General features: G+C 42.8%; 2 protein-coding genes across 2 annotated transcripts in view; one reads left to right on the plus strand and one right to left on the minus strand.

Annotated features, from left to right (window-relative positions):
* The window catches only part of LOC129454437 (uncharacterized), an 86,269-nt gene that overhangs the window by 37,663 nt on the left and 28,348 nt on the right, over positions 1-20,258 (minus strand). The gene's annotated exons all lie outside the window — the stretch shown is intronic.
* On the plus strand, positions 669-2,896 carry LOC129454434 (perforin-1-like). Its single transcript, XM_055218959.2, has 3 exons — positions 669-759; positions 895-1,412; positions 1,499-2,896. The coding sequence occupies exons 2-3, from the start codon at positions 898-900 to the stop codon at positions 2,712-2,714; spliced, it is 1,731 nt and encodes a 576-aa protein (XP_055074934.1). The 5' UTR covers positions 669-759; positions 895-897; the 3' UTR covers positions 2,715-2,896.

Below are 20,258 nucleotides of genomic sequence, written 5' to 3' on the forward strand. Positions count from 1 at the left end.
TCGTAATTGTTTCAGTGTAGGCCTAAAAATCTCTGTGTCCTTTACAACAGATTGACAGCTAACAGTATTAATGCTTGTTTTACTTTAAAAATCTCTTAAATGATGTACTTATGTGTCATTATGTGAACTCAACAAAAGCCCTGTGTCAGTTGGTTTGGATGTAGTGTTGCAGTCCCACACTATATATAGGCTTATTTTATAAGTTCACATGTCCATCCAGTCATAAATGATATAATTATGAATTCATATTTTATGTATTGTCCATCATAATTTAATCATTACCCAAGCCTGGTTTTTGCAAATAATCCTCTCTGTGTTGGAAAGCCCTTGATGCAAAGCAGAGGTCTTCAGCCCTGCTCCTGGTGCAACACCGTCCTGCAGAGTTTAGCTCCAAAATATATCAAACATATCTGAACCAGCTATTATACATTAAATGCTCTTCACTGATTATATTTCAGTAAACAATGCACTGCTGAGACTTTCACAATGTTTTTAAATCTTTTACTTAAGGAAAAAGTAGGGATTTGCTGGAAAATATTTGGAAGTAAAAACCATCAAACAATATTAAATGCAATACGTTCACATTGAAATTCAACAGTTTTGTTTAGAATTATTGGCATACCTACGTCACAGCCACTTTTTTCTTTGCATATTAATACACCAGAGACCTTTGGCACCTAAAACCACAACACATATACATATGAGTGTCAACGTGTATTTCACACAAACTGTATTCTCATCTGAGCTTTGAATGCAAAGGTAGGAAAAATTCAGACGGTCTTTCAAGTCAAATTGGGATTTGGGTCTTATACTCGAGATCCTTATATGTTGCAACCTTTAAATTACTACAGAAAATAATTTGCCGAAAAATCTTAAATGTTCTTTTCCTTACAGATCATGGCGCAGTTGTGGACTCAATTTATTTTCTGTGCTTTGCTTCTCATGACCATTTCTGGAGAAGATGAATTAGGCACAACAAAAGAGTGTGAAGATGCTCCCTTTGTTCCAGGGCACAATCTTGGTGGAGAGGGATTTGATGTTGTGACTATGCAGCGAAAAGGTTCTTACGTGATCAACACAGAAAAATGGGATTTAGGAAACGGCACCTGTAAACTGATGAGAAACCGATACTTGAATGGAGTGAAACAAAAGTTACCAGCTGCAATTGTATTCTGGAGGCCCTTGCCAAAGTGTTCAATGAAAGTCTCCAGTCGGATCTTTGAATCAAGTGAGTCACTGGTCAATGATTCATCATCAGCACTTTCAACCAGCTGGAAACTTGGTCTAAAGATAGCGGGTAATGGAGGAGCAGCTGGAAGCAGCCATTCAAGAGAAGCAAAATTTGCAATGACAAAATCAAAAGAAGACAAATACAGTTTTACCAAACATGAAGTTGGATGCAGCTTCTACAGGTGATACAGTAATGAGAGCTTAATTCCTCATGTTTGTCATTCAATAATAGATTTAACCTAACAGAATATAAACATGTTTTTTGCAGGTACAAGGTAACCACAAAACCACCTCTTCATGAAGAGTTTCTTAAAGCAGTCAATTCTCTTCCCAAATCTTTTGAAGCAAATGATTACCGTAACTTGATCAACACATATGGTACCCATTATATCACAGATGTGGAGTTAGGAGGAAAAATGAAAGCCATAACAGCCATCAAAACCTGTCAGGCATCAATGAATGGACTTTCAGATACTGCAGTGAAAGACTGTTTGGATTTGGAAGCCTCTGGAACTGTCTATGGCGTAACTGTGGAAGCAGAGACAAAGTTTTGTAAAGAAAAGAAAAAGAAGATGGGCACAGGTCAAAAGTTCAGCAACATTTTCAACGACCGCCAAACAGAGATTATTGGAGGAAACATAAATGGAGAAGATTTGCTGTTTTCTGGTTCGTCACACGCAAATTCTCTTAAAAAGTGGCTTGAGTCTTTGAAGACCCTACCAGACATTGTGCACTACACTCTCAAACCCCTTCATTTTATACTGGGTAAAACACATCATGCCAGGAATGGACTTAAGAAAGCTGTTGAGGACTACATTAATGAAAACTCTCTTAAGAAGGTTTGTTCAGAATCTTGTGCCATCGGCAGGAAGTGCAGTGCTAGAGATCGATGTCTTTGTGTTTGTAACCGCAATCGAATGATAAAATCTAATTGCTGTCCAGTTCAAAAAGGACTTGCCACACTGAAAGTCTACAGACTCTACGCCAAAGGTTTATATGGAGATATGTGGGATAAAACAGATGGTTTTGTATCAGTCAAATATGGTACACAAATCAAACGCACTGAGATTATTCATGAAAATGATGATCCACGTTGGCCAGAAACATTTGAGTTTGGTCCCATTAAGATCAATATGGCTAATCAACTAATCTTTGAAGTATATGATGCAGACGAATACTGGAACAACGATCTCCTTGGTAAATGCTCATTTGATCTTCAGAGTGGTGTTGTTACCGACACCTGTGTCTTTAAATATGGCACCTTCTTTTTCACTTATGAAGTGCAATGTGCACCCAGTCTAGAGGGCAATCGGTGTGAAAATTACAAATCTTCTCCAATGGCTTCCCATCTTGCTAACATTTTTAGTTCAAGAAATGGCATTCTGGTTAAGGACTTGTGGAAGCTAGAATTAGCTCACAATATCTCAGATAAGTTAAGTTTCAAGAGCACTTATGGAAAACAGATGGGGCTGTACAAACTGTAACTTCTCAGATAAAACTTGAATGCATTAAAAAAACGTAATCTAGCACAGCTTAAAATCATTAGATGCAAAATGTTTAAGTATATCCAGAAACATTTTGTAAAACGTATCTTTTTAATTGCTTAATTTGCGAATAATATTGCTTTTTTGTTCTATTAAAGCATTCACAAAGACAGACCTGTGTGTTTCCTTTACTTCCTGGGAAGTGAAACTTATGATAAATCTGAAAATTGTCCTGTTAAAAATTTGCAACTGAAAACCTCTGCTTATTTATAAATATTTTGACTGTTTGCAGGGCATCAATGCATTGTTTCTTAAAGTGTGTCAGTGCTGCATCAGCAACTGCTTTATCAGCCTCCAAATGCTGTCACATAAGAGGTCACATAAAATATTAAAATATGTATGCACCACTGTATTGATAGATGTAGTTAAATTGGGTATTAATGCACTGTGAAATATAAGTTGTGGTCACTGGCGCTCTGCAAAGAAAACACTGTATCAAATGTCATGAACATTTCCTGATTAGAAATTGAACAAAATTGCATTCTTTTTTTAAAGCTAACATTTTGGGTTATTGTGATAACCAGAGACAATTGTTTCATTCAATCATCAAACTACTTAAATGTACCAATTCTTTGACTGGTTCTGCCTCAACTCTTCCTTTGTATGTTTCTTCTTTATCTGCTTCAGAATTTTGTGGTATCCATCTCTTAAACATCTCCACAATGGACTTGAATTCTCTTTGCAATAAGGTTTTTAAAAAATGAATTCTGCCACTTTCATTGTTGATCTGCTGTTTCAATCGTGTTTTACTACTTTATGTCCGGCTGTATTAAGCATCATCAATGATTCCCTGTGTTCTGGTGTAGTGCCAGCAGCATTTAAAATTGCTGCTGTGACCCCCGTACCAATAAAATAACATCAATTTTGATAATCTCAGTCATTTCCATCTCATGTCCAATTTCCGTTTCTCGCCAAAATTGTAGAGCTAATTGTTGCTAGTCAATTGAAATCTCATCCTACTACAAACAATCTTTTGAGCCCCGTCAATCAGGATGTCATAAACTCGACAGCACTGAAACAGCTTCAGTTAAGGCCACTAATGATATGCTAATATAGCTTCTGATTCTGGCTGTCTTTATATCTTGATTATTCTTGATCTCAGTGCCGCATTTGACATTGTTGATAATTTCATTTTACTTACTCGGATAGAGTCTGTCCCTCAAGGATCAATAGTGGGCCCTTTACTTTTTAGCATTTACATCTATCCATTGGATCAACTTTTAAGAACATTTGGTCTCAACTTTTACTTTTATGCAAATGACACTCTGACAGAAAAAAAACAGCCACATTAACATCAATGTATTTCTGAGATAAAAAATGGATGTCTGGATATTTCTTGTGTCTGAACAGTGACAAAACGAAGGGAAAATTCTCATTGGTTCACCGTATCAGTTACGTAAGGCCGGGTCTTTAACTTTAAGTGTTGATGGCTCTACACTGGAATTTCAAAAAAAAAAAAAAAAAATTGGGGTTAAATTTGATGCATATTTAACATTTGCATGTTCTGAACAGAGAACAAAGACATAATTCAAGTTGATCAATATATTTGTGTTATCTTACATTGATTGTTGTAATGCTTTGCTGTTTGGGGTCTTAAATGCTATACCCTAAATAAATTACATTTGGTTCAAAATTCAGATGCTGGAATCCTGTCTGAAAACAGGACAAGGTTCCACTCCAGTGTTGGAGTCTTTACATGGGCTCTCTGTCAGATTTCGGGAGGATTTAAAGGTTCTCATGCTTACCTAAAAAGCTTTGAATGGTAGTCCTCCTCACTATTCTTTTAGCCCACTACACACCTGTGCGTGCTTTCTGCTCTTTGGAAACTGGCCTTTTAATCGTCCCACATACTTGTTTAAAATCTATGGGCACTTTCTTCAGTAGCTCCAAGCAGGAATTCCTTGCCTGCTCGGATTAGGCAAGCAGAATCCCTTAGTGTTTTTAAATCCTCCCTTAAAGCTTATTTCTTTAGGGTATCTTTTGCTTGTGTCACACCACGGGGGCGGACCCGACTATACTAAAGGTCGCGCCCCTCTCAACTCTTCCACCTCGAGGAGTTTCCCAAGACCACCCCAATGACCAGACAGACGAGTAAACTACAGTTAAAATGAACTTTATTAAATATTTAAAAGGAAAGGGGGAAAGGGCAATTTAAAACCAATGTGTCTCTTCTTCGCCTCCAGGGCCACTTGGGATAAGGACTGGGGACAGGGGCTCCTGTTGGGCTCTGGCCCAACAATCCGTGGCGCGCTCCGCTTCTCCTGGAGGCAGAATCAAATAAAAGTCAGACAGAGGTCAGGTACTTTGTCATCGATCGCTGTTCGTTCACACGGGACCTTCGTTGGAACAGGTAAGTGATGGTTATAGACACCGGTCAAGTTCACTCCACAGGTTACGTTACTCACAGTACTGGAGGATCTTCGTTCACACAGAGCTTCACTTACACAAGTAAGTAATTGTTATAAACACAGAACAGTTGCACTTCACAGGTTATGTTACTCACAGCACTGGGGATCTTCGTTCACACAGAGCTTCACTTGCACAGGTAGGTAATTGCTATAAGCACAGAACAGTTTCACTTCACAGGTTATGTTACTCACAGCACTGGGGATCTTCGTTCACACGGAGCTTCACCTGTACAGGTAGGTAATTGCTATAAGTACAGAACAGTTTCACTTCACAGGTTATGTTACTCACAGCACTGGAGATCTTCGTTCACACAAAGCTTCACTTGCACAGGTAGGTAATTGCTATAAGCACAGAACAGTTTTACTTCACAGGTTATGTTACTCACAGCACTGGGGATCTTCGTTCACACAGGGCTTCACTTGCAGACAGTGGATTTTCGCTACAGTGTTGGTGCACCGTATTCCTTCACCCATCCACTCGAGCTGTCCGGGCGTCGTAGGGACTGGTGGGTCCGATGGCGCGGAGCCGAACGCTTCCCAAACTCCCCCTCCTTCTTCCACGACCGGGGTCACGGGTTGGGGCAAACTTTCGTCGGGGCTCCGCTCACCACGAGCTTCTGTTGGAGAGGTCAGTACACCCACAGCTACAACCCACAGTCCGCACGGTACACTCTTGGTAATACTCACTGGGTTTCGCCACTGTCTGCTCTGTGGACAACAAAGCTCTCGTTGACACACCCCGGGCACAGGGCTCAATTTTCTCGCTCTCCTTAGGACCCAGGCCACAACGGATGTCGTCGTCTCGCGACTCGTCTGAGGCTAGGCAGTTTGAACGCTACAAGCACAGCATACACGCAGCAAGTAAAGCGTAAACACCATCAATCAGTGAACTCACCCACAGCACTCTTATACAACTTCACGTGGTTTTTAGATCACCCTTGCCACCTGGCTACGACTACCTCGAGAGGATAGTTGGGCGATAGCTGGACCACCAATGAGAGCGAGATGTGTGTTATTCACAGGCCCGGCGTGTTGTTTATCACTCCTCTGGCTCACCTGCGCTTCCTTTTTCCCACAGGGCCACTGTTCTACTGGTGAACGGTGCTTCCTACCAATTGCTTCGTCCGTGCTTCCAGTCAACCCACGGCTCGCCCACGCTTTCCTCTCCAGTGGGGCCAGGGACCTCAAAAACACAAAGGAACACACCAAACAACTCTTCGTACAAGTATTGCACAGATAAGTACCACAGCTGTTACTCACTCTTAGTTGTCAACAACTTCTATTAGCTGCACTCTTGATGGCTCTGTGTCCGCTCTCTCTCTAATGAAACCTCTCGATATTCCTTCGTCAGCTGACTGTCCCTTTCTCTCTTCCCCAGGAGAACGATCCAGCCAGCGTAGTCTGTCTGCAAAGCAGCAACACAACGTATACAAAGTACACCACAAGCACCCCGTTTGATGTCTTCAAAGGTCTTTTTATGCACTGACTCTTCTCCTTGTCAGCCTATTAGCAACCGCTGTGTGAATTATTCCCACCTGAGCGTGATCAGGCTTAATTTTGGTTTCGGGGAAACCCCGGAAATTCCGGTGTTCTAAGTGAAGCGTCCGGGCGGAACCATCGTCGGGCGGAACCCGTCTTCCACACTTTTGGTTCCGCCCTCACAAAACGTCACCTGTGACACTTGATTATATTGATTTTTTTTACTTACTTGTTTTGATTGTATGTTCTTATTTGGTGTGTTTTTTGTATCTCAGTGTCACGGGGTGACTATTGTAGGGCGGAACCAAAAGTGGCGGAGACTGGTTCCGCCTGAAGATGGTTTCCGCCCGGACCCGATTTTTAAAACACTTTTACTTCCTGGTCTCCCTGACAACAGAATTTGGGGATTATTAGAAACAGGTGCGCAGGATTAATGTGGCAACCCACGATTGGAAGAGAAATGAGGACGGGCAAGGAGCCCCTTCGTCGTGCTTGGTTGCTGTATTGCGGTGTTGTGGTCCGTTGGTGATAGTGTGTTGAGCTGTTTTACTGTGGATACCACGGAGGATTGGAAGACGAAGGACTGGGTGAAGAAAGATCGCTAGAGTGAGTTGGTTTAGCCAGCGAAGCGAAGGCAGCTGCTGATCTGAAACCGGATTTACTGGGAAACTTCAGCTAGTGTGAGTAAACGAATTCGATCATTGAAAGCTGCTAATACAAGGTATCACCTGATCCTGTGCTGTGTATCACTACGGCCCCACCGAAGAGAGAGCGAGGCGTGGGCGAGCCGAGGAAACCGTTCTGGAAGTGAAGCATCTATGTGAGTAATATTGCTGTTTATGGTGTGTTGTAAATGCAGAGTATCACCTGATCTTGTGCGGTGTACCACTACGGCCCCACCGAAGAGAGAGAGAGGCGTGGGCGAGCCAAGGAAACCATCCTGGAAGCGAAGCATCTATGTGAGTAGCATTGCTGTATATGGTGTATATGTAGTAGTAGTAGTAGTAGAAGAACTTTATTGTCCCCGTGGGGCAATTGGGTTTGCGGAGCAGTCTCAAGGCACTACATGACAACATATAACAAAAAACAATACGATACATTACAAAAACACTAAAATACATACATACAAATAAAATACCATCGGGTCTAACCCTGCCAGCTGGACAGATAGCTTATTTTAATTGATTTAACTCCTTAATGGCTTGTGGTACAAAAGAAAATTTTGATCTGTTCTTGGTCATAAGAGGTGGGCAGAAACGACGCCTAGATGGTAATAAACTAAAATGGGATGCTAATGGGTGTGTGTGATCGCATACAATGTTTTTGGCTTTTTTCAACATTCTGTCCTTGTAGATGAGTTCGATGCTTGGTAATCTTATCCCAAGTAGCTTGCTAGCAGTAGTGACTGTTTTTCTAATTATGTTTTTCTGTGCTTGTGTCGCATTTCCGTAATCTTATCCCAAGTAGCTTGCTAGCAGTAGTGACTGTTTTTCTAATTATGTTTTTCTGTGCTTGTGTCGCATTTCCGAACCAGCAAATGATACAGCACGTTAAAACACTTTCAATAAAAGCAGTATAAAACATCTGAAGCCTTTTGTTATTGACATTAAAAACAACCAATTTCTTTAGGAAATACATTCTTTGCTGTGTCTTAGTGTGCAAAAGATCAATCCAAGAGTCCCATTTAAGTTTGTTGTCCAATACAATGCCAAGATATTTATAGTTTGTCACAACCTGAATGATCTCCCCATTGATAAAAGTATTGATTGTTTGCGGTGACTTTCTAAAATCTATGGACATTTCTTTGGTCTTAGTGGTATTTAAAATTAAGTGTGACTTATTGCACCATTCTAAAAAATAAATCTAATAATCTAAAACTGGCCCATGATCTACCTCCCCATCCTGAAGCAGACTCACAAGAGCTGTGTCATCCGCATATTTAATAAGATGCCTGTTTTGAAAAGTGCTAATGCATGAATTTGTATATAAAATAAATAATAAAGGAGATAAGATACATCCTTGTGGAGAGCCTATATATGTTATCCTCACATCCGACAGAAACGAACCCATTTTAACACACTGGACTCTACTGGTAAGGAAATCCATGATCCAATAAATAATACATGTGTTAAGAGAGAATTCACTGGCTAAAATTTCTGCTAGTATCTTGGGTTGCATGGTGTTAAAACCAGATGAAAAGTCCACAAATAGAATCTTAGCACGAGTCTTTGGTTTCTCAAGATGAGTATGCAAAAGGTGCATTAATGTCAGAATTGCATCGTCCACCCCCCTGGAGGACTGATAAACAAATTGCAAGGGGTCCATAAGATGGTGAGTTTGTGATATAATGTACCGCTTAACCAGGCGTTCCAGGCACTTCATAACTAAATATGTCAATGCAATTGGTCTGAAATCATTTAACTCTGTGGGTCTTGGCAGTTTTTGCACAGGTACAATGGTAGATGTTTTCCACAGAATGGGGACTTTACAAAGATTAAGAGAATAATTAAAAATGTCAGTGAACACAGGTGCCAACTGTTCTGCACAGTGCTTCAGGATATTACCACAGATTTTGTCAGGGCCAGGGCTTTTTCGTGGATTACACCGTCTAAAAAAGTGAAAGACATCCAATTGACTGATATTTAATACAGATGTAGAAACAGAGGATGGAGGGGGCAGCACCGCTTCCGCACCACGGACACCCTCAAAACGACAAAAGAAGACGTTAAGCGGGTTTGCCCTTTCCACTCCCTCACCTCCATGCATAATCAGGGAAGGATTTCCCCTGCCCTTGTGGGGGACATTGGTCATGGTCTTAATTCCCTGCCATGCCTCACAAGAATTGTCTGACACCAGGGTTGCCTCAATCTTCTGTCTGTACCTGTACTTATCCAGCTTTATTTGTCTTTTAATCTGTCTTTGAATGTCCCTTTTAACTATATCATCATCCTGATTCCTGTATGCATTTTTCTTTTCAATTATAAGATGCTTTAATTTATTGGAGATCCAGGGCTTGTCATTTGGAAATACTTTAATGGTTTTTATGGGAATGACTGAGTCTACACAGAAATTGATGTATTCAGATATTGTTTCCACTTGTTCATTTATATTAGGGCATTTAAAGATGTCCCAATTTGTACAATCAAAACAGCCCTGCAGGGCCATAATACTATCATTGTTCCATACTTTAACTGGGTATTGTGCATACCAAGCCTCACCTGATCTTGTGTTGTGAGTAGCTACGTATCACTACGGCCCCACCGAAGGAAGAGAGTCGTGGGCGAGCCGAGGGACCAGCCTGAAAGTAAGTCACCGGCGTGAGTAGGATTGCAGTTGGTATTGTGCTTATACGTGCAAAGTATTACTTGCGTGAGAGTTAATTTGTAGTGCTGTGGCCCCACTGGAGAGGAGGAAGCGTGGACGAGCCAGGGAGCATTGGAATCACCACAAGGAGGTCCTGTTTCCATCTCCTATCTACCCCACCCCCACCACGAAGGGCCGCTCAACCATCCATACGGCGGCCCGGGTCGAGTCTGGCTTCGTCCTTAATTCACGAAGTGTGTGTGTAGTGCTGTGGGTGAGTCCCTGTTTTCACTTGTGTGTGTACGCTTAATCGCTTGCAGTGCTGTGCTGTGTCCCTGTTGACAGAAGCCGTTGTCGAGACCCGGGGAGTTGTGAGGAGATCCAGGCCGTTGAGGTCTGTGGGGTGTGAGGAAAGAAGTGTGCAAGTTGAGACTTCCTTGGGTGTGCAGTAACAAAGTTCTCTGCCCGACGATTAAATGGGCAGCGGTGAAGCATCTGGATGATCCAAGTGAGTAGACCAGTTTAAAATCCGTCGTGCCAAAGGGTCTTGGGTTGACGGCTGTGAGACAATAACTACCTTTGTGTGGAGCCTCTTCAAAGGTTCACCCCGGTCCCGCGTCCTTGACGCCGTGAGCCAAGGAGGATCCAGGGAAGCGTTCGGCTCCACGCTATGGTTCTCCACGTCCGGTCCTCCCCTACCCTTGGAGGCTGTGAGTTGAAACACACTGCGTGGGTCTCCTCGATGTTTAGTCCGCGGCTACCTTTGCTTACAACAGAACCTAGAAGGAAGAAAAGTCCTGGTATTGTGTAACCTTTATCTCTGCTTACAGCACGAACCTAGAAGGAAGAAAAGTCCTGGTATTGTGTAACCTTTATCTCTGCTTACAGCACGAACCTAGAAGGAAGAGAAGTCCCAGTATTCTGTAACCTTTACCTTTGCTTACAGCACGAACCTAGAAGGAAGAAAACTTCCAGTAATGTGTAACCACTTACCTTTGCTTACAGCACGGACCTAGAAGGAAGAAAAGTCCAAGTATTGTGTAACCACTTACCTTTGCGTACAGCACGAACCTAGAAGGAAGAAAAGCCCCAGTATTGTGTTATCACTTACCTCTGCCTACAGCACGAACCTAGAAGGAAGAAAAGTCCCAGTATTGTGTAACCCTTACCTTTGCTTACAGCACGAACCAAGAAAGAAGAAAAGCCCCAGTGTTGTGTGACCACTTACCTTTTGTCTACAGCACGAACCCAGACGGAAGAAGTGCCCCCACGTGCATATTGCCCGCCTCAACCAAGGGTCTAAGGAGAGGGAGAGAAGAGGATTAGACATCTTGTCAATATCGGCCGTTGGAATACCCCTGGCACTGGGTGAGACTTGTAGACAGTACAGTAACTACCTTTTCTTGTGATTACCTCCAGGAGAAGAGGAGCGCGCCATGGGTACAAGTGAGGAAAGTCCAAGGACCTTGACCCCCGTCCCCGTGGGCCCTCGCCTGGAGGCGCAACAAATTAGTGTTTTAAACTGCCCCTTTCCCCTTTCCCCCGATTTTAAGTAATTTAATAAAGATTTGTTTTAATTATAACTTTCTACTCGTGTGTCTGGTCATTGGGGTGGCTTTGGGACCTCCTCGAGGTGGAAACTAGGAAGGGGCGTGAACCTTTAGCTATCTCGGGTCTGCTCAGACCTGTGACATCAGTGTAAAGCAGGGTTCCCCAAATCTTACCCTGGAGGGCCGGAGCACTACAGAGTTTAGGTCCAACCCTAATCATACCCACCTGTGATTTTCTAGTGATCATGAATACCTTGATAAGCTTTCTCAGGTGTATTTGATCAGGGTTGGAGCTAAACTCTGCAGTGCTCCAGCCCTCCAGGGTAAGATTTGGGGAACCCTGGCCTAAAGTATTGTTTGTATAATTGTATGTTTCCTTTTTTCTTCTGTTAAGCGCTTTAAAGTGCTAACATATCATAAGACAGCATTAGCTAATTAAAACACCATTTTAACCAATACCTCAAGTAAATACACTTACATGCAATAATCCTTATCACTTTATGTAGTACCATTTCCTCAAGGATGCTGGTACACCATCCTACTATTGCATAAGCCTTCTACTGGTCCACTTGTAAGATCTGTTTATGTTATTCCCAACCGGCTCTTTAGATGGGTCCTGGATATTTTTGGCCTTTATCTAATTTTGCAATGCACAGTCCATATGTCTCTGAATCACTTGCAATCGGTTCAATATGTAGCAGTCAGGAAAAAATGATTTCACCTGTCCAAATATCTCTTAGGGGCGGTTTCACGGACAGGGATTAGCTTAAGCCAGGACTAGACCTGATTTTAATTGGGAAATATAACTAGTTTTAACAAACATACTTTACTAAAAACATTACTTTTGTGCATTTTGAGGCAAAACAAAGGACACTGGTGTATTTTAAGGTACGTCAGTGCAAGTTGTTTTGAGTTTGGACAGCTCTTACATTTATTTTAGTCTAGGACAGGTCTAATCCCTGTCCGGGAAACCGCCCCATAGTTGTTTATAAGATTCAATTCAAGATTCATTTGTTTTGAAAGCTTTAAATGGTTTAACCCCATGTTACCTGTCTGAATACTGCTACTCGCCTAAAGACCAAATAATTCCAATCTTATCTGCTTTTGGCCCCCCTTAACCAGCACTGGCCTCAGCCAAGGCCGCTGTTGGAACAACAACTCCCTCAGAAGACCACTGCAGCACCACCATCTCCTACAGACACCTGCTGATTGTTGACTCTGTTTGGACCTAATCAAGGTTGTCTCCATGGCAACTTGCTGTGTTAACACTTTGACATCCTGTGTACTGAGGCACCGAGATATGGATGCCAGGTGAAGCGACTCTCTCCAGACCTACACACACACAAAGCCCCATCCCTCGCCTTCGCTGCTTTTTACCCCACAGCCTGACAGATGGGTCTGTGACCAGCGCCCAGAAAGGCTGCAGGACCGGATGGCTGCTTGCCTGTGCTGGGCTATCTCCAGCCCCCATTCCCCTCTACCCTGTTGCAAGTCATGTGTTAATCATGTTGTAAAGTGTTCTGACTATGCTTATGTTGCTGAGGTGTTTTTTTCACTGTACTCCATTTGGAGCATAGTCTGGGGGTTGTTTTTTTCTCCTCCCCTCCCTCATGTAACGCTGTACTTCTTCCTCAATACCCTGTCGACCTGTTCTGTCTATCCCCATGTCAGATTTTATGTATTGTATGTATGGACAAGTTGATGGATAATTTCATTGGTACCTGTGACCAAGTGACAAATAAGGTGATTGATTGATTTTGTTGATTCAATCTGACATCATTTGACAAATATATTGTGTACATATATCATTTATTTGGTTGAAGGAGGTTTTGCGTTCTCCGTAGTAGGCCATAGAGTATGGGACAGGATGGGACAGTTTCCTTGAGAGAGTTTAGATTAAGCAAACTAAGTCTTTGTTATTATAAAATTTATCAACGCACCTTTCAAAAATAGATTACAGGTGTGCAAGATGTTGTCAGCTAAGGCAGCTCAAACAAGCATTTTAGTCTTGGACTAAACTTCAGGCCTGTCTGAGAAACCACCCATATAACTCTTAACATTAGGTCCCAGCAGCCATATCACCCTGTAGCCCAAGAGAGCTTGCCCACTGAAGTTAAGTAGGGTTGAGTCCGGTCAGTACTTTGATGGGAGACCTCCTGGGAAAACCAGGTTGCTGCTGGTAGAGGTGTTAGTGACACCAGCAGGGGGTGCTCAAAACAAGAATCAGGATGCACTCACAAGGCTGCCTATGATCTTTAATCAGTAAGGTTTTCAAATACTCCAAACTAACACGAGGATGGCCTTGGATAAAAACTAATTGAACAACTTTTTTAGAATGCAGCTGAAATCGAGTTTTACTAATTATTCAAGCATAACTCAATGCTGCCATCACCTTTACAGTAGTAGCATGTAGGATAAATATAGATTTTCCATATTAGCTTACCTGCTGTGCGATACACTTGTGTAGCTAGTTTGATTTGTGGGTGGCTAATTGCTGCGTAGTGCTGCAAAGAAAACTCCACCTACCAGTCTATCTCTGCCAAAATTCTTCCACCAAAAAATATTGATATTATATTTTTTTATTATTATTATTGTTAGTGACAGTTTTGCAATTTATTATAATATTTATGATAATTATCACTATTATTTACCATTACTGGAGCGGGGCACATTACATTTTGAGACAAAAGGGGCAGGGGCTTGAGTCCCCCAGCCACCCAAGAATGCCACTATATGTAGTATTTTTCATTAATAAGGTGTATAATAAACTTGATCTTTAAATAGCAATGCATGGCCTTAGGCATCACGGTAATGTCCCAAAAAAATTTAGTCCGGGTAGGAATATGTAGTGTAACTCAATAATAAGATGTATGGTAAACCTGACCTTTAAACAGCACTGCATTAAGTGTCCCAATGGTTTTAACCTCTCGACGCACACTAGTTCGGGGGCGGAAAGACATCATTTTTTTATAACACTGCTAACAATATCTATATAGCCTACTGTCTACAAAAAATAATAATATTAACATTACTATATATCGTTTAAAAGGTCTATGGGTTTAGCATCAGTGTATGGTCTCTGTTTTGAGATATAGATGCTCTAGCATCATAAATATAGTATTTTGTTACAGAAGTCCAGATGACAACATGCAAAATATAAATGGGACTCCTTACCTTTGTGTTGATATAACGATTGCAAATCGAATCCAGTCTGTTTCAGATGTGTGAATAACCCATAAAAACTCTCCAATAAAATTTTTGTCCACAAATGCGTATAATCCATGAAATATAGATACATTGTCCATTGTTGACATAAGATTTCACATGAACGTCTTGTAATAGATTTTAATATACAATCTGAGGACTATTTACGTCGTAACACTTGTATATGAGATTACACTCGCGTTCAAACCCGCAGTCAAACATTGTTTCCAAAAGTAGGCGGGAGTGTAATACATAATATCCAAACAGCGCTGTCAAATATCGTGACGTCATCTGACTCGCTCGTTCCCCCAATGACTTCATGGAAAATATTGATAGACAGAACGTGTAGCCAATTAGATAACGAATCCAACAATCTTTGTGTGACGTTTTATTTCCTGGTGTGGAAACGGCATTTTATATGCTTACATAAGGATAAATAGTAATAAGAACAAACGTGTATGCATGTAAACAAAAGACTTTTATTTTGGAGCTGACTGGCACTTAGAAAAGGCACTAGTCTTACAAAAACTTTTGCAAGAACCTAATTTTTGGGCCTATTGACCTCAAACATGAAACAAATTCTTCAGACTTGTGGCTTTGGCATCATTGCATTTTTAGGTTTCACACATATGTAGTGGGTTGGTATGATGGTCGACGTCATTATAGACCTTTCTGTGTAAGTTCCGCCTGCATATGATAAAAGGCGCATTAGATGACGTAGCAATTGTGTGCACCTGGCTGCTTGGCGTGCTGCTACAAACAGCCGCTTCTTACAACTGTTCTTCTGTTGAGTGACTAATATCGTGTATGCCACCGATTTGTCCTGGATATCGGGCATTGTGTGTGTCTGGGTATGTTTTTATCTCTTATGTACATCACAGGGTTTTGTGTAATGCAATGTAATGTAATGCGCGTTTGTTTACGTGCAGATATAGACTCTGTAAAGTAGCAGTGCGTTGGTGATACGGTGCTGTTGGGCTATAAGCGCTGTATTGTGCATTTTCTTCTAATCTATTGCATGCGAGGCTTGGACGATGTTGTAGGTAGGTGGCATGCATGATGTAAAGTGTGTTTGGGTGAGCTGGCGAGTGACCCAATAAGAGCCTGTAAGAATTTACTCCGCTATCAGGGATGGGCAGTATTTCAAATACATGTATTTAAAATACGTATTTGAAATACAAAATAGTATTTTGTATTTTGTATTTTAAAGCCTTTGAAAAAATGAAATGTAATTTGTATTTAAATACATTTAAGATGAGTATTTTTGTATTTTTAAAATACTCAAAATACTTTGAGCCAGTCAACCAGTCAGGGTGCTGTTTTCATGCATCAACTAGTTCAGACCAGACACCAGAGTTCAGGTAAGCAAATATATCTGTGCAGCTTTTAGTGGGCATTAATTAAAATGTTGGAGTGGGGAAAAAGCAAGAGCGATTGATGTGATTTGTGTTATTATAACTGTCGCGAAAGGAAATTCAGATTCACACTTGCACGTTGGCATGCAGTTTAATGCACGACTGAGAGAGTGTGAAACGCTGACAAATAGGCCTACACTTTTGACTTAAAGGAAAACCTCTATTTTTCAATATTTTACTATGTTCTTACCTCAACTTAGACAAATGAATACATAACTATCTATTTTCAATGCATGGAGGAAGAGCACTTAGTTTGCAGGAGTGATGATGTTACTGCGCCCGAGGTCGAAGTGCTGCAAACTAAGTGCTCTTCCGCCATACAATATAGTTCTCATTTTTTATCCACTTAAAAATCACTACGTTTTATTTTGTGCCCCCATACTTACGCGTGTAACTACTCATGTAACAGTCTTTAAATAGGGAAAACATGGAAGTGTTTGGTGGCTTCTAAATTCTTCCCTGTTTAGATCCTAAGGAATAAATGGGGCTAGGCTAAATGCTAACACATTCATGACATTGTAATGATACAATAAAGTGGAGGAGGCAAGCGCAGACGATCAACACAGTTTTATTAATAATGATGGTAAATATAATGAAACAACAGAGTGAATGACTGAGTCCAGGATGTTGGCAATGGTGAACGAAGGTCTACGGTGGTGTGAAGAGTGTTGAATGGTGAAGTCGGTGATGAGTGTGATGATGGCCAGTGGATAGAACCAGGAACAAACCAAACACTCACACAGAGACGACAACACGAACACAAATCCAACACGATGACGAGAGACGATAATCCAAGTGATGCAGCTACATGAAATGAGGATCTGACAACAGGGAGAGAACAGGGTGAGTATTTGTAGCTGATGGGTGATGAGGATCAGCTGGAGCGAGGCAATCATACACAGGTGACAACACTTAATCAAACGAGCACATGGCAGAGGTGAGTGAACAAACAAACATACACACACACATGACAAGGAGGAAACAGAGGATTTCCTACCGTGACAGTACCCCCTCCCCTAGGAACGCCCCTTGGCGTTCCCAGCCTGCTTTACCTGAAGATTGTAATCATCAATAAGGCGGTGATCCAGTATGTCCCGAGCAGGAACCCACCTTCTCTCCTCCGGACCGTAACCTTCCCAATCCACCAAGTACTGAAAACCGCGTCCCCTCCGTCTAGAGTCCAGAATACGATTGACCGAATACGTGGTTTCCCCATTAACGATACGAGGCGGGGGGGAACCGGGGCAGGCGGATTAAGACGGGAAAAAATCACCGGTTTAATTTTGGACACATGAAAGACGAGGTGAACCCTCCTGTACGCAGGAGGAAGGCTAAGACGCACTGTTACCGGATTAATGATTTTGGTAACAGAAAACGGGCCAATAAATTTGGGCGCAAGCTTATTCGAAACGGAACGCATCGGAATGTTCTGGGTTGAAAGCCACACTCTTTGACCGACGACGTAACGGGGAGGCTTCGACCGGTGGCGATCGGCCTTAGCCTTGGTGCGCGACCTTGCCTGGAGTAGAGCTCTACGAGCTCTGGTCCAGGTGCGGTGACACCTCTGGACTAGTGCGTTTGCGGAGGGGACCGACACCTCGGATTCAGTACTAACAAAATTAGGTGGTTGGTACCCTAAACTACACTTAAATGGAGACATGCCCGTAGATGACACTGGCAGAGAATTGTGTGCGTACTCCACAATTGAGAGTTGTTGACACCAGGATGAAGGATTGTTGGATGCCAAACACCGCAATGCCCTTTCGACATCCTGATTGGCTTGCTCGGTTTGACCATTGCTCTGGGGATGGAACCCGGAAGAAAGACTAACAGTCGCTCCTAACAATTTACAAAACCCTCGCCAGAATTTGGACACAAATTGGGGACCCCTGTCAGAAACCACGTCTGTCGGAAGGCCATGTATACGGAAGACGTGGTCAATGACAGTTACCGCTGTTTCCTTGGCTGATGGCAATTTGGGCAAGGGGATGAAATGAGCCACCTTCCAGAACCGGTCCACTACGGTTAAAATCACCGTATTACCCTTGGAGGGTGGGAGGGCGGTAATAAAATCTAGCGAGATGTGGGACCAGGGTCTCGAAGGGACAGACAGCGGTAAGAGTAACCCATCTGGAGGTCGATTGGAAGTCTTACCAACAGCACAAACCGAGCAAGCCAAGACGAAGTCGTGGACATCACGAGCCATACCAGGCCACCAAAATCGTTGCTTGACTAGAAATCTAGTTCTACTAACCCCTGGGTGACAAGCAACACTGGAACAATGACCCCACTGGAGAACGTCTGACTGTAACCCCTCCGGCACAAATAAACGGTTCGGTGGGCAACGAGCCGGGGGCGTTACCCCTTCTAAGGCAGTCAACACCTTCGATTCGACCTCCCATCTGAGCGCGGAGATAATGATGGTCTCCGGTAAAATGGGCTCAGGAGTAGCAGTACGATCTGAACGCTCAAAAAGACGGGATAAAGCATCGGGTTTGATGTTTTTGGAACCCGGCCGGTAAGAAAGTGTAAAATCGAAACGACCGAAAAACAATGCCCACCGAGCCTGCCTGGAGTTAAGTCTTTTAGCAGTTCTAATGTATTCGAGATTCTTATGGTCCGTCCATACAATGAAGGGTACACCCGACCCTTCAAGCCAGTGACGCCACTCCTCCAGTGCTAATTTGACGGCCAACAACTCCCGATTGCCAATGTCATAGTTAACTTCCGCAGGAGATAAACGATGAGAATAATACGCGCAAGGATGAACCTTTCCGTCTGAGGATGCGCGCTGGGATAACACTGCTCCTACCCCCACCTCTGACGCGTCGACCTCCACTATGAATTGACGTGAGCGATCAGGGGTGACAAGAATAGGAGCTGAAACAAAGCAGCTTTTCAGTTTGGCAAACGCAGCCTCAGCTGCGTCTGACCACCTGAACGTCAAACTAGGGGAGGTCAAAGCGGTCAGAGGCGCGGCTAGTTGGCTGAAATTGCAAATAAAACGCCGATAAAAATTGGCGAACCCCAGAAATCTCTGCAGGGCCTTGCGAGACTCTGGGGATGGCCAATCTACCACAGCCTTAACCTTCTCAGGATCCATGCGAACACCCTCAGTCGAAATGATGTGTCCTAGAAAAGAAACAGACTGTGCATGAAAAACGCATTTCTCCGCCTTGACAAACAATCCATTCTCTAGCAACCGCAGAAGCACTCGTCGTACGTGTTGCACGTGTTCCTGGAGAGACAAAGAAAAAATCAATATGTCATCCAGGTAAACATATATGAACTGATCGACCATGTCTCGCAACACGTCATTAACGAGTGCTTGGAAGACTGCCGGCAAGTTAGATAGACCGAAAGGCATCACGCAGTACTCAAAATGGCCACGAGGGGTGTTAAAAGCAGTCTTCCATTCGTCCCCCTCCCTAATGCGGACCAAATGATAAGCGTTACGTAAGTCCAATTTAGTGAAAACAGCCGCTCCCTGCAACCTCTCAAAAGCTGAAGACATAAGCGGCAAAGGATAAGTATTCTTTACCGTTATGTTGTTCAACCCTCGGTAGTCAATACAAGGTCGCAGAGATCCGTCCTTCTTTCCCACAAAAAAGAACCCCGCCCCCGCTGGAGAAGAGGAAGGGCGAATGAACCCCGTTGCTAGAGAACTGGATATATATTTCTCCATGGCCGCCGTCTCTGGAATAGACAAGGAATATAACTTGCCCTTAGGCGGAGAGGTACCTGGCAATAACTCTATCGCACAGTCATAGGGACGAAGAGGAGGAAGAGAATCAGCCCGCGACTTACTGAACACCTCCTTCAGGTCGTGGTACTCCGCGGGCACGTTAGTCAAATCCACTGCTTCCCCCTGAAACACAGACTCAGAAACATTAACACCAGCAGACAAAAGACAAGACAAATGACACTCCTCGCTCCAGCTAACCACAGATCCGAGACGCCAATCGATCCTGGGGTTGTGTTTATGGAGCCAAGTGTGACCGAGAACAATGGGAGTCTGAGGTGAGTCTGTGATGAGGAATGAAATCTTCTCCGTATGGTTACCAGATGTGATGAGTGAAACCGGAATGGTGGTCTGAGTGATGACTGGAAACTTGTGTCCATCAA

The sequence above is a fragment of the Misgurnus anguillicaudatus genome, chromosome 20 (genome assembly GCF_027580225.2).
Source record: "Misgurnus anguillicaudatus chromosome 20, ASM2758022v2, whole genome shotgun sequence".
Classification (NCBI taxonomy): domain Eukaryota; kingdom Metazoa; phylum Chordata; class Actinopteri; order Cypriniformes; family Cobitidae; genus Misgurnus; species Misgurnus anguillicaudatus.